Source organism: Protopterus annectens, chromosome 9.part0, assembly GCF_019279795.1.
Source record: "Protopterus annectens isolate FY-2018-M chromosome 9.part0, PAN1.0, whole genome shotgun sequence".
Taxonomy (NCBI): domain Eukaryota; kingdom Metazoa; phylum Chordata; order Ceratodontiformes; family Protopteridae; genus Protopterus; species Protopterus annectens.
Genome location: NC_056743.1, coordinates 1,952,262,662 through 1,952,278,802, shown reverse-complemented (window position 1 = coordinate 1,952,278,802; position 16,141 = coordinate 1,952,262,662). Strand labels below are relative to the sequence as shown.

General features: G+C 41.8%; 1 protein-coding gene across 1 annotated transcript in view; it reads right to left on the bottom strand.

The window, feature by feature from the left end:
• Positions 1-16,141, bottom strand: part of SLC44A2 (solute carrier family 44 member 2) — a gene marked incomplete in the record, with an annotated part of 993,595 nt that overhangs the window by 286,195 nt on the left and 691,259 nt on the right. The window contains 2 exon segments of the mRNA XM_044084762.1: positions 7,827-8,089; positions 8,901-8,988. Of these exon segments, the coding sequence (XP_043940697.1) occupies positions 7,827-8,089; positions 8,901-8,988 (351 nt within the window).

Sequence of the window (16,141 nt, the reverse complement as noted above, 5' to 3'; positions counted from 1 at the left end):
CCAGGCTAACTATCAACGCACACACACACAGACACACACAGACACACACAGACACACACACACACACACACACACACACACAGACACACACACACACACACACACACACACACACACACACCTTTTAAACTAAGGCTAACTAACAACTCAAAAGCCTTCTAATAAAAAAACAGGCTAAAGATAAGCACATAAGCCTAAAACTAAGTCTAACAAGCACACAAAAAAAAATTACAGATAATCTTAACAGCAAGTCATTATCTTCTTTTGGCTGTTCCCATTAGGGGTCGCCACAGCGGATCATCCGTTTCCATTTCTTAATGTCCTCTGCATCTTGCTCTGTCACACCAACCACCTGCATGTCCTCTCTCACCACATCCATAAAACTTATCTTAGGCCTTCCTCTTTTCCTGTTACCTGGTAGCTTCATCCTTAGCATCTTTTCCCCAAAATACTCAGCATCCCTCCTCAGCACATGTCCAAACCAATGTAATCTTGCCTCTCTGGCTTTGTCTCCAAACCTTCCAACCTGGGCTGACACTAATATACTTATTCCTAATCCTGTCCACCCTCGTCACACCCAGTGCAAATCTTAACATCTTTAACTCTGACACATCCAGCTCAAACTCCTGCCTTTTTGTCAATGCCACTGTTTCCAACCCATATAACATAGCTGGTCTCACTACCTTCTTGTAGACCTTCCCTTTCACTCTTACTGGTACTCGTCTGTCACAAATCACTCCCGACACTCTTCTCCACCCTGCCTGTACTCTCTTCTTCACCTCTCTTCCACACTCATCTTTACTCAGAACTATTGATCCCAAGTATTTAAACTCATCCACCTTTGCCACCTCTACTCCTTGCATCCTCACCATTCCTCTATCCTCCCTCTCATTCACACACATATATTCTGTCTTAGTCCTGCTGACCTTCATTCCTCTTCTCTCTAGAGCATATCTCCATCTCTCCAGGGTCTCCTCCACCTGTTCCCTACTCTCACTACAGATCACAATGTCATCTGCAAACACCATAGTCCATGGGGACTCCTGTCTGATCTCGTCTGTCAACCTGTCCATCACCATTGCAAATAAGAAAGGGCTCAGAGCTGATCCTTGATGTTACCCCACCTCCACCTTAAATGCATCCATCACTCCCACTGCAGACCTCACCGCTGTCACACTACCCTCGTACATATCCTGTACCACTCTTACATACTTCTCTGACACTCCTGACTTCCTCATACAATACCACAACTCCTCTCTAGGCACCCTGTCATACGCTTTCTAAGTCTACAAAAACACAATGCAACTCCTTCTGACATTCTCTGTACTTCTCCATAAACACTCTCAGAGCAAACATCGCATCTGTAGTACTCTTTCCCGACATGAAACCATACTGCTGATCACTAATCATCACGTCCCTTCTTAACCTAGCTTCCACTACTCTTTCCCATAACTGATCAATTTAATCCCTCTGTAGTTACTACAGATCTGCACATCACCCTTATTCTTAAAAAATCAGTACCAAAACACTTTTTCTCCATTCCTCAGGCATCCTCTCACTTTCCAATATTTCGTCAAACAATCTGGTTAAAAACGCCACTGCCATTTCACCTAAACACCTCCATGTTTCCACAGGTATGTCATCTGGGCGAACAGCCTTTCCATTCTTCATCCTCTTCATAGCTATCCTTACTTCCTCCTTGCTAATCCATTGAACTTCATGATTCACTATCCCTACATCATCCAACCTTCTCTCCCTCTCATTCTCTTCCTTCATTAACCCCTCAAAGTACTCTTTCCATCTCCTCAACACACTCTCCTCGCTTGTGAGTATGTTTCCCTCATTATCCTTTATCACCTTTACCTGCTGCACATCTTTCTTAGCTCGGTCCCACTGTCTAGCCAATCGGTACAGGTCCTTTTCTCCCTCCTTAGTGCCCAACCTTTCATACAACTCTTCATATGCCTTATCCTTCGCCACCTCTCTGCCATGCACCTCAATCTCCTTATACTCCTGTCTACTTTCTTCATCTCTCTGACAATCCCACTTCTTCTTTGCCAGCCTCTTTCTCTGTATACTCTCCTGTACTTATTCATTCCACCACGTCTCCTTGTCATCCTTCCTCTGTCCAGATGTCATACCAAGCACCTTTCTAGCAGTCTCCCTTACTAGCTCTGCTGTAGTTACCCAGCTATTTGGTAACTCTTCACTGCCACCCAGTGCCTGTCTTAACTCATCCCTGAACACCACCTCACTACCCCTTTTCAATTTCCACCAATTGATCCTTGGTACTGCCCTCACACTCCTCCTCCTCTTCTTGATCACCAACGTCATCCTACAAACCACCATCCTAACAGCAAGTAAACTTTAATAATATACTCTGCTGTGGATAAAATGTGACAAAGGGTCACTGAATAAACAGTTGCTATTCACTAAACAATCACACTATACTATTCTAATAAGAAAAGTGACAAAAGGTCACAGAACAAGCAATTATTTTAGTCAGAAATTGTAAATAGGCCTATCAAGAAAACGAGGCCAAATATAAGGCTAAGAAAGGCACACAGGGAAGGGAACACTACAGAAAAGGCTTTAAGAGCCTATCTTAATGTCTAACTTTTAATAATAAACCAGCAATAATTTTTAGAAATAGAAAAGTATAAAAGTTTTTACTGGCCGAGCTAGCAAGAACCTCCGATTAGTTGCAGCGGCAAACTGGATCTGAGGTAACTCAAGGTGCATCATGGGATAGGGACTTGACCTCAAGCTACTTGAAATCCTCGAGCTTTGCAGTAGTTGCCGACTCAGAGCCGAGAGATCGGCTCCGAACCCATCAGTAAAGAATGAACGGCGAGATAGAACAACTTCAAATTATCTGTCAAGGCGGACATGGTCTTCCACTGTATTTGTCTTGTAGATATATGATCTTATGGTAATGTTGTCACATACTGAAGAAAAAAAAATGGAAACTAGAAAGTAACCCCAAGAAAGGAAATTAACTATTTTCTATGTGGATCTAAAGTGTCATTCTTTGGAAATCATTATTATCATCATCTGCATGTGAAGAAACACTATGGAAATGCCCCACAATCTGCCTAGAATGCTGAACTTGCTCACCTCATCCACATTAGCCTTAAAACCAGACTGGAGAGCTTTGGGAAGGTCAATGACAAAAGCAACTTCTGCTACATCACAGCTAATTAGCACCTGCCCAGATGCCCATGCAGGCAAGTAAAACCATCAGCTACTGTCAGAAAAGCAGGTCACTACAGACAAGTTCAGAAGAACTGCGACCACACATGCTGAGAAATAAAGCTTTTGGAGTATCAAACAGGGCAATGACCTATCTCTGGATGGGCATCAGAGAAATGCTGTGAGGACAGGCAGGCATAACCTTTTGGGACTTGCATGAACAAAACTGCTTCACCAGCAGATGAAATGCAAACCTGGGAGTGTTTCACTTCATTGTACCCAGGATACATGTCCAAGGCTCCCTGACCATAACACATAGTAGCCAGAAAGAAAACTTGGCCATATTACCTCTACAGGTGCTGCATTCAGGACCCACCCCCTCTAAAGCTCAGCTCTGCTGCAATGTCAGTCACACATGGGCCTCTGGGCTGCACACCATCATGGCCCCGTTCTACAAGAAAGGATCAATCCTCCAGACACATAATCCAAACCTATCCTGGTGGTTTCCCTGAAATTCTGGGCCTGTCCTCACCCTGGGCTCATGAGAACTACTGACAAATTGTTACTAACCTAGTGAGATGGCACAAGTCTTTTACACACTGAAAAATCAAGTTATCAACACTAGAGGGGAAAAAAAGTGTGTGTGTGTGGGGGGGGGGGGCGTTTTAATATGATCTGCTAAGCATCCTTACAAAAAGCTGAACAATCATTGTTGAGCTACAAAGAATGAAGCATAACTGCTCAAACTTCCCATAAGTGAAAAAAAATAAATACAACATTTCTGTTTTTTGCAGTCATGCTAATTATATATACCAACACGGAGATTGCACTACAGTGGAGAAAGGGTAAATTCCCCTAGCTCCACTGTTCTGTGAACTCACACAGAAAAAAGCCAGTAAAGTTTGATTAGACTGTCTTCTTCTTTAAACTGTAGCAAATGGAACGCAACAAGCAGCTTGCTACAGCTAACAGAATGCAAAGGACTTTGGTCCAGACCAAAACTACATTATCGGCATTCATTTCTGAATGCTGGTAATACACTAAACCACACACAGAATGCTTCTGCAAATGCAGTAATGTAGATCATAGATCACCCCCCCGACATCTTGCGCCAGGGTGGCTGCCCCTTTCTCCCCACCCAAGCTATGCCTCTGCTATTCACTGTCATCTGTAGTCACTTATTGTCTGCTTACTAGTTCTGAAGTAAACGTTCTGAAATACTACTACTAAACCTAAATCTTAGAATTATGTTGAATAAAATACATGAACTCTATGTGACTGTCCCTTTACAACCCAGACATTACCATCCTTACTGAAACCTGGTTGAAACCACATATACCAGACATAGAAATAACCCCACCTGTTTACATTATTCTAAGAGTTGATAGAACAGAAAAGAAGGGAGGTGATGTAGCGATTCTCTAAGAACACGCTCAACTTACAAGCTGTAAACATAAGTATTACTAACATTAATAATGCAGAGATACTTATAACCAAAATACAACTAAACTAGAACAAACATATATACATAATAGCCATCCACATCCCTCCAGGAAACAATTCCAGTACACTCGAAATCATTCTCCAAAATGTCACAAAAGCCATATCACAGGAAACCTGAACACAGACTGAATGACATGCAACTCTGACAATAATCATAACTACCTAAACCTCCATGGTTTCACTCAAATGATTTCTCACCCAACTAGAACCGACAAGAAAACAGATAATCTATTTTAGACTGGTTCTTAACTAATAAACCCCAGTAGTACCAAATAGCAGGGTATCTCCCAACTCACTTAAGTGACTACTTTGGGACCTACTTACTGAGAAATTACAGTTAACCCTACTAAACTAATCAACTTCCGCCAAATTTATAACAAAAATCTTAACTTACACATTCTACTTAATATTCTTGAAAAGACAGACTGGACTTCTCTTAAGCAACTTCCCTTAGATGCTGCTGCACAACGCTTCAATGACGCCTCCCTTACTATTCTAAACAAAGTTGTACCTGAACGAATAATTCAAGTCAAAGCCAACTACACACCATGGTTAACTCATAAGACTCATACCCTCCTAAAACAAAGTGAAAAAGCATGGCAAACTTAAAAATAAAAGAAGTAAATGGCTAAAAATAAATCCCTCCAAAACAGTTTAATTTACCAGCAACTTACCAAACACCAAATTAAACACTACTATTCTAATTTACAATGGAAATACAGAATGAATCCACAAAAATTCTGGAACATCATCAATAATATACTTCATCCTGGTCAAACCACACCCCGCCCAACTTACCTGATAACACAAACAATATTGCTGAACAATTTAACATATTGTTCACTGAAAGTGTTTTAGCACTGATTAAGAATAGCAAGTCTCCCACAATGCCAACGCCAATCCAAGCAATATTGTAGATACATTCTCATTTCAGACGGTCCCAAAACAAACTATTGCAAAACTATTGAAGTTGAAACCCACTTCACTGGCAGCAGATAACTTGCCAGCAGAATATCTAAAATTAACAGCAGATGTTACTGCCTTCCCTGTGTCAATACTTATAAACCACTATATAACAGAATATTACGTTAAAGCTATTTGGAAAATGTCATATATTACACCATTTCACAAAGGAGGTAATTCAATAGAACTAAAACTACTGGGCCCATTGCTATACTTTCACCACTTTCTAAAATTCTGGAAAGATGTATCCACTTTCAACTTCTTAAACCCCTTCTAAACAAAACAATAATCCTCTCATCATCACAGCATGGATTCTGACCACATCATAGCACTACTACAGCTCTTCTAAGTTTCACTAATATTATAGATAAATTCAGAGACGATCGCAAAATAATGTTTTCAGTCTTTTTGGACATGTCTAAAGCATTCACTACAGTTTCCCATCCTAAGTTACTGGCCACTTTGAAAAATCTTAATATCAACACTGATGCTGTTAACTGGTTTCAAAGTTATCTATCGAGCTGCCAGCAAGTGAAATGGAAGCAAGATCTATCCTCACGCCTTCCTGTTACACGAGCCCATCAGGGTTCAATCCTAGGGCCCCTCCTCTTCAGTATATTCACAAATGATCTTAATAATGCCTGCTGTCAAGCATCTATCATACAATACACAAATGATTCAACCATTATATGTGCAGCATCCACAATAATTCAACTTCTTACAGTCACACAAAAAGCCTTCTCCGATATTGAAATGTGGCTAACAAACTCACAACGCATTCTCAACCCTAATAAAACTAAACTTATGATCTTTCATTCATCTAAACCTACTTAACCTCCCAGCTAACTTTTATATCATTGCTAGGATTTTCCCAGATTCCCAAACAAAACTATTAGGCATCATAATCAACAACAGACTAAAATTTGACATACACATTTCTAACACAATCAAAAAGGTTCACATGAAAATGGGAACAACGTATAGAAACAAAAAATTATTAACAGACGCTGCAAGAATAGCCATAGCTAGAACCCACCTTCTCTCCTCACTCTTACATGCATCCCCATGCTTACCAACCTCAAAATGTCAGAACTAAGTAAATTAGAATAAAATTGCTAAATTTGCAACAAATTCCACACATTCAACCCATCACTGTCAATGCCTCAAAAATCTTTCTTGGTTAGAACTATCTCATGTTATGAACTATAACCAATTAATAACGGCTCACAAAATAATGCACACTCCTGACAATGTACCTTCCCTAAAAAATCTTCTACAACCCTATTCTAACATTTGTACACTTCGATCATCTAACAAAGACTTACTCCAAGTAAGCAAAGTATCCAGTACAGCAGGCAACTCTCTTTGCGCTAACTTTGTTGCCAAAAATTGGAATACCCTTCTACATAGCATTAGATCCATAAGTAATCGTAATCATTTCAAAATATCTCTCAAAAGACACTTATTTGAATCTTGGCTTTGCACATGTAACACTCCAGGTTAATTATTAACTTAGCACTACTTATACAATTTGGCTGTACATACTAATTCTGTTAACATATCCCTTCTGACAACGCTACTTCTCTATAAGTAGTTACATTCCTAGCTGCAACTCTCACCACGGAAGTATTACTATCTATGCACTACTCTGCCTAAGTGATTCTCCCTATTGAATTTCCTAACTAATGTTATGTTCCTCCACATATACAAGTTCAGTCATATATTGTCTATATTCAAGTGTTTAAAGTATTGTTCTATTTGATACTATGTATATATTTTTGTTTTACATTTTTATCCAGTAAATGTGTTGACACTCGTTTTGTCAAATTTGTTTATAACTTCTATTACTTGTTGTGATAATTTGTATGTAAGCTTAGACTGGAGCTTTTCTCTCCGGGCCTCCGCTGGAAATGAGCACTGTCCCAGTCAGACCATCCTGGTAAACAAATGTTAAATAAATAAGAAATAGTTAATTAATGCAGAACAGCTGACCCTCACTGGTTACTAATCTTGTAATAACTGCCTATCTGCACTGGTTAATTTAACACCAAGCTGTGGCTAAAATGTGTCACCATGGAGCAATCTAGAACAGGAAACTCAAAAAATAAAATACAAAACCTGCTGCTGCCATCAAGTGTCCTTCCAAATTAAGTTATGTAAACACATACCTGATAGCTCGTCCCAGAGAAGCAAACAGAGGGAAGGCTGGCATATCATCTGGTTTCTTAAATGCCCAGTAGTATGATGCAAAGGCCCCCGCCAATGTTACTTGCCCCAGAGCAATCACAAAGTTAGCCAACCAAAAGAACAAAAAGACATTGTAGAACTGGAAAAAGATGAGGTATTTGTGGTACTTGGACTCTCCACCATAGAATGCGAACAGGCACTTAGCTTCTGGACAAAGTTTTGTGATGTTGGTGGTGTTGAATGTCTAAGAAAAGGAAAAAAAAAAAAAAACAGATCATCTCCCTAATTAAGTGTAGAGTACCTTATATACAAGTCACAGGAAAAATATGTCTGCTGTAAACTTTTGAGACATTTCTCCAGAAGCACAGTGAATGTCATCTCCACCACAGAGTCTACACCCAAACTCCTTTGTCACAACCACATGTACAAATGTGGTGGTTATACCTGTTAAACTGAACTTAAGCCCCCTAGGAGCGGTGCTCTTGGGCACAAATCTTGGAGATAAGACGGTAACATTGGACAGGGTCCCCAAAAGCCACAGGCATTATCCAAGTCATTATAGGGGTTTTCCTCTTTTTGCTACAGGCCTTTAGGATCCTGGCAAACTGAAAGCAATACCAGAAGAATTACAGTAACACCGGTGTTGCATTCTATAGCATCATGCAGTGTCATGAGCACGTTCTTACCTCCTCCAAACATGGTACCGAAGTGCAACAAACAACTCCTTCCCTGTCCTCATCCCTGCCCCCTGCTGGCCTGAAGGGAAGTTGCCTTTGATCTCCCTTAACTCTTGTAAGCTGCTACATGAAACAGCATGCTCTCCAACTACCAACACACTGCCACGGTATGGGCACATATCACTCCTCCGCATGCAGACAAAGCACATCTAACTTGGTCAGGATTCTCCTTCTGTAAACAAGGAAAGATGTCTCAAACTGCACAAGAGATTCAGAACTCACATGAAAAAGCATACAGGAAAAATCATCTGTGGGTATTCTTACCTTTATGCATTTAATACTACTGACAATGTATAAATGTTTTTTCAACAACCTTACCTCTGGGTCACATGTAACTGTAGTGTAATTGCAGGCTGACTCATTGGCAAATACTTTAAACACAGCATCGTTGGATGTGGACAAAAATCTGATACCAAAAAGTTAAGTTTTTTTCTTTCCACTGCAACAGTCATGTTCACATCACAGACCTTGAGCAAATCAAAATCATCTTACCTTTTTCTTAAGCAGTCAAGTCTGTTAATGTTTAACTATACAAGCTCTATCCTAGACAGAAAGAGGAGAGGAAAAGTAATCTAATGATTTAACAGCACCACACTGCAAATGGATAAAAAGATGGAAATGACAGACCATCACAACATGAGTTTATTGTCACATTTTGGAATACTCTAGGATTTTCTAACTCTCTGGGTCCTCATCTGCCTGAGGTGGTGGTAGCTCAGTCGGACATAAAATGTCCCATGGAACTTACCAAAAAGAATAGGAACATTTCCTCAATGTCTGAGCTAAAGTTCCCATAGTATGAATATCTCGGGTCTCCCTTGAAGAAATGGCCTAGTGGGGTGTAACCTAGTCAAAGAAGTGTAAACAAATAAAAGAATGAAATACATTAAAAAGAAACTTGAAAAATGAAGGCAGCTTCACTTGCTGAATGTTACACGTTTCCATAATAAAATGGGTGATACGGAATGTTTTATTTGCTTGGAGGTTGTTGGTGTATATACCATTACTGAAACATAATTTTAACATCTTTATTACAAATTCCAGCATATACCTCTTTTCGGTGCTACAGAGCATATAAATGGCAGAGTCTCATTTCTTGTTACCAAACACAAACAAAAGTCAAGAAAAAGTACAGTTGTGTAGTCAACTTACCATAATTGTAGATGTTGAAGTGTAGTCACTGCTGCAGTCATAACTTAAGGGATTTCTGCCGCAGACCGAGGTTGGACATTAAGCCAGGTTTTCAAAGCTAAGCACCCATTCCCCCTTGGATGGACTAATGTCATCTTTTCCTTGCGTGTTGCCACATTTTTTGGTATAAACGGTGGAGCATACTTGGCCATGTTTAATTCTTTCTTGCTCCCCCTACCAACTGCAAGGGTTGAAATGCACAACCAAGCTATAGTGTGCCTGCAGTAAGGGCCCAGGGTTCAGAAAATGCTTTGGGAAGAAACTCACCCTCCTGTGTCACCTAAAAAAAAATAGGAGACGAAGCAAAATAAATAATGGACAAAGTCTAGGGTAGGAATCAGGAAGGGATGTAAACCTCCTAGCCTCAGTATCCCTAAGTCTTGAAAGGAAGGACGGCAGAAAACAGGACAGCAGCAGTGACCACACTCAAACAGCTTCAATTATGCTAAAATGAGTACACAACTGTATTATGTTTACTGTGTGGTTCACTGCCAGAGTCAGAGCCTTAGGAGAGACTACCAAAGCCATCAGTCCCTGCAGACAGCGTGGCAAAATGGTACTGCACATGAGACAGCAGTAGTATATAATACTTGGAAAAGATATGGACAGAAAAAAGATCAAATAGCAGTTTCTAGAATACCTTAAAAATTAACCCATTTTAGGAAAGCAGTGGTGGAGACAGTGACCCTTGTAGAACGAGACCTGATTTTTCCTTGTTGAAGCTTTTCCATGTAACCTGCAGCAAAAGTGAATGCAATGTGCAATGCGTTTAGACATGGTCTTTTTTTGGCAGAGGCAACATTTTCTTATATTCAGCAAATGCCACAGATGCATTCTGTTTTTCTAAAACATTTTGTTCTGTCTAGGTAGTACTTCCCAATTGCTTGTGCAAAAAAAGGTAGTACAGAATTATTTACACTTTGTTTAGGGGGTGCAAGAAAAAAAAAGACAGACAATTGAACAAATTGGTTTAGAGCCATTTCTGTGATTACATTAGGCAAAAAGGAGAAGTTAATATGCAAGGTGATCCTGTCTTGGTGAAATATGAAGAAAGGCCCTTTGCAAACCAAAGCTTGCAGTTCAGAAACCATCCTATATGAAGTTACTTCAACTAGAGACCATCTTCCAAGATAGGAATTTGAGTTCTCCACAGGTAACTAGTTCAAGAGGTATTAGGGTCAACTTTTTCAGCATAAAATTAATGTCCCAAGCTAGAGCAAGAATCCACAAGAGAAGCCTAAGGTGAAGAGTACCCTCTAAGAACTACTTAAGCAACTGGCTGTATGGTGCAGTGGGATCCAAAGCTAAACGGGCAGTGATGGCAGTTGGGTGTACTTTAATACAGGTATAAGCCACGCCATGTCCTCCAAGCTGCTTGTTTTAGTGTGGACAGGTTGGAGTGTCGGAGAATCCACTGCACTGTGCACTGCATCAGCAGGTTTAAATGAGGCAGCAGTAAAGGTTTCTCCTTTGCCACATGGATCAGGTCAGGGAAAGTACAGTTTTGTACCTACCATAAATGTAGATGTTCGAGTGCTAATACAGCTGCAGTCATAACAGATGGGTTCTCCTGCCGTCAGGCAGGTCCTCGGTTGGCCGAATTCCAAAGTCTAGGTCCGGCGTCGGTTGTCGTCGCTTCTTCCATGACGTCAGTGCACCAAGGGTATAAAAGAACCAGCCGACGCCATTTTCTTCAGTTTTTCTTGCCCCAGATGTCAGGTGCCCCCAGAAGGAAGGCAATACATAAATTTGTGTAATAAAGCAATGCAATATAATCAAAATACAGTAGTTGCAAGCAAATACACTATAAAAGAATACCCCAATCAGGTTGTATGAGGAGGTGTTAGCCAATAGGCCTGTCCCAAGAGGGGAAGGAGGGAGGGAAACCTGGACTGCAGCTGTATTAGCACTCGAACATCTACATTTATGGTAGGTACAAAACTGTACTATGTTCATCGTGCATACAGCTGCAGTCATAACAGATGGGTAGAATCCCAAAGCTAAGAAAGGGGTGGTAGGCACTAGGTGGAACTAGGAGGAGCCAGAATGCCCTGCAAGACTGCAGTGGCAAAGCCTGCTCTAGTTTTGGAGTATAATGGTAGGTGGTAGTGCTTGGAGAAGGTATGCACAGAACTCCAAGTGGCTGCTTCCAAAATATCTTTGGTAGGAACTCCTCTGAGGAAGGCTGCAGAAGTAGCTGTGGCCCTTGTGGAGTGAGATCTGATGCCTGCAGGTACAGTTTTACCATGAAAAGAGTAACAAAAGTGTATGCAGTGGGCTATCCATTTTGAGATTGTCTGTTTGGAAATTGGCTTCCCTTGAGCTCCTATAGCATAGGACACAAAGAGCTGTTCTGATTTTCTGAAAGGCTTTGTTCTGTCCAAATAATAACACAGCTGTCTGTGGATGTCCAAGGAATGTAGTAGTCTATCCCCTTTGTTTTGAGGATTAGGGTAGAAGGTAGGTAAGTGTATAGCCTGATTCAAAGCTACCCTCGATACCACCTTTGGCATAAAGGACGGGTTGGTTCGTAAGGAAACTCTGTCCTGATGGAAGATGATAAAAGGCTGCACAGCCATGAGGGCTTGTAGTTCCGATACCCTACGAGCTGAGGTGATAGCCAGAAGGAAAGCTGTTTTCCAGGACAAATATTGCAAATCTGTTGAGGCAGCTGGCTCAAAAGGAGGCAAGGTCAGCTTTTCTAGAATGAAATTGAGATCCCAAGCAGGTATTGGTTGTTTCCTTGGGGGTTTTATATTCTTAGCCCCTCTGAGGAACTGTCTTAAGAGGGGGTGAGAGAATAAAGGTGGGTCAGTGTTGTATTGTGCAGAAATGGCTGAGGCACGGATTTTGATGGAGGAGAATGAAAGTCCACTGCTTAGCAGCTCAGCTAGGTACTGTAATATTTGAGGTAAATTCAGTTTTACAGGATTCTGGCCTTTTTTCTCATTCCAGGCACAAAACCGTTTCCATTTTGCGGAGTAAGCTTTTCTAGTAGACGGCCTTCTGGCCTCCAAAATGACATCCTGCACCTCCTTGGAGAGTAGGGTCTGTTGTGATGTTAAGGAATCTTCCATGTGGCCAGATTGAGTGTTTTCAGCTGACTGTGAAGAGTTTTGAAGCTGTGCTGAGTCAGAAGAGGCATTAGAGGTAGGGTCCATGGAGGGGAATGCATCAGGCTCCTCAGGAGTGGGTACCAGTGCTGTCTTGGCCAGTCTGGAGCAATGAGAATCATTTTTGGTCTGTCTGCTCTGGTTTTTAATAGAACTTTGGGCAGTAGAGGAAGAGGTGGAAAGGCATAAACTGTCATTGTTGTCCAACTGAGAGAGAGCGTCCACTCTTCAGGCCTGTGGATGAAAAGTCCTTGAGCGGAATTTTCTCAATTGGTGATTTTTGTGGGAGGCAAAGAGATCTAGGTCTGGCCTTCCCCATGCTTGAATTATCTCTGTAAAAACTTGAGGATGCAACTTCCATTCATGTGGATCTGTCATATTTCTGCTTAGGTTGTCTGTCAGCATGTTTTCCTTGCCTGGCAAGTATTGTGCTTGAAGTTCGATTTGTAATTCCAGAACCATGTTCCAAAGTGACATGGTCAGCCTGCATAGGGGGTATGAATGGGTTCCTCCCTGTTTGTTTATGTAACACATTACTGTGGTGTTGTCTGTCCTTATCAATAGTTGACCTGGATGCAGAAGGTCTTTGAAAGCTATAATAGCATTTATTACTGCTAGCATTTCCTTTAGATTGATGTGAAGGTGCTTTTCTTTCTTGGACCATTTGCCCTGAATGCACCGATCTGTCATGTGCACCCCCCAGGCGTAGTCCGAGGCGTCTCTTGTGATGAATTGATTTGATTGAGGCTTGCAGAAAGGGAGACCTGTGTTTGTTTGGCATGCTTGAGCCCACCACAGAAATTCCTTTTGAAGACATGGAATTAGTGGTATCATTGTTTCCAAACTGTGGCTGTGTTGAGACCATAGGTTCTTCAGGTACCATTGAAGTTTCCTCATATGCAGCTTTGCACATGGGATTAGTAGGATGCAAGATGCAATGAATCCCAGAGCCTGCAGGATTTTCCTTGCAGTCAGCCTGGTGAAATTTGGTAGTGTTCTGAAGTATTGAGTTAGTTACCCCTGCTTCTCTGGTGTGAGGTAGGCCATCTGGGTGTTTGTGTCCAAGTTGGCACCCAGGAAAATTATTTTCTGAGAGGGTATTAGCCTTGATTTATTTCTGTTGACTGTGTATCCCAGAGAATTCAACAACAGTATTACAAAAGCCAGATGTTTCAGAAGTATGTGCTTGCTGTCCGCTTGGATCAGGCAGTCATCCAAATATGGGTATATTTGTATCCCTTGAAGTCTGCAGTAGGCAATTACTGATGCCAGGCATTTCGTGAATACTCTGGGCGCAGTTGTTAAGCCAAAGGGCAATGCAGAGAATTGATAATGGGTTAAACCTGCAAGAAATCTGAGGTATCTTCTGCAATTTTGTCTGATTGGGACATGCAGGTATGCCTCCTTGAGGTCCAATGTTACCAGCCAAGACTCCTTGCCCAGCATGGGAAGAAGCTGCTGTAATGTGAGCATCTTGAATTTTGGTACGAGTAAAAATGTGTTTATGATGGATACGTCCAAAATAGGTCTTCAATCTTTTCCCTTCCTTGGTACCAGGAATAGTCTGGAATAAAAACCTTGACCTTGTTCGTGAGTAGGTACCTCTTGAATAGCTTTCATGTCCATGAGATCTGAAAATTGTCTTTGTGCCACTGCCCTTTGATTGTGTGGCAGGTTTGGCATGCCTCTCATTTTTGGAAGGGTGTGAAAGTGGAATCTGTAGCCTCCGTTTATAATGTCCAGGATCCATTTGTCTTTTGTGACAATATGCCAGTTTTTTGAAAATAATGCCAGTTTTCCCCCTAAGGGTGCTGCCATTTGAGCCTTGCTTGGCATGCAAAGTGGAAAGTCATTGGGCTTGCTTTCTGAATGGCTGCGAACTATCCTCACCACCTCTTTGTGTAGCAGCTTGCCATTGTCTGCCTCTAAACGATCCTTGAGATTGCCCTCTGCCCCTCGGGCGCCTGTATCTACCTCTTTGGGGTCTGTCTGTGGCTGGAAAGGACCAAATTTTGGAAGGCCAATTTCTACTGAAACGTGGAGGTTGTACCTGTAGAGAATCTTTCACTGTTTGCATTGATTTAGCCTTTTCCTCCATTTTCTTTAATACCTCCTCATCTTTAACACCAAATAATACATCATTTTGTAGAGGGGCATCTAGTAATTTAGCTTTGACATGATCTGGTAAGGTTTGCTCCTTGAGCCAGGCATGTCTACGTATGACTGATCCTGTAACAGCAGCTCTACACTGAGGCCTCTAGAGCATCAAAACCACATTGCAAGGTATGTTTACCCACTTGTTCTGCACTATGCATCAAATCCTGCAACTCCTTCAAGTCTGGTTGTTCAGGTTGTGACATTTTACTTCTCAACTGTGATAACAGAAACTGTTGGTACTTTAGCATATGGAACTGGCAGTTTAATGCCCTCATGGTTAAGGTGGCCGAGGTGTATACCTTTTTTCCCCACCTTTCTAAGGATCTGGAATCTCTCTCGGAAGTTAATGGTTTTTAGCAGTGGAGGCCTTAATTCCCTTGGGGCCCTGTGAGATAGTTTCTGGGTCAGCCGCATGGCTTTTGTATAAAAATTGATGTGAGTCAGGAACCCGGTAGTACCTGTCAGGCTTGACTGGGGCTGGAGGTAAAGAATCCGGGTTAAAGCAGGCCTCCGAGTACACATCATCTAGTATGTCTAAGACAGGAGGTATAGCCAGAGGCCTGTGCTGGGGTAGCAAGAGAAAATCCCTAAGCCTTTTCTTGGAATCTGAGTACTCTTGGCCTTCCCAGTGGAAGTGTTCCCTTAAGGTATGCAAGGTTTCCCCAAATGAGTAATCCTCTGGGGGGGAGACAGAGGGAATGGACTCCTCAGCATCAGAATCTTCAAAAGGGGAGTAAGAATGTTCCTGATCATCAGAGTGCTCTGAAATAATGGAGGCCTGGTCAGAGGAGGGGGATTCTTCCTCCACTCTGGGCCTTTTGTCTGGGGGGGTTGAGAACCCCTGATAAGAGTAATCAAATCCTCAGCCATTTTAAGCATCTGTTTTTTAGGCATGGGGCCTGGAGAAGGGCCCTGTGGAGCTTGTCTCTTAGAATGCATGGCTACTTTAGACTTAGTGAAAGCCTTGATAGAAAAAGAAGAGGAAGGTCTGAAGACACCTTGAGAGGAGGCAGACCTGTCTACATTTTGAGATTCACCACCAAAAGTGGCTTCAGTATCTGTAGTCGGGGTGTGGGCCGAGGAGCCTGCGACCTCGGG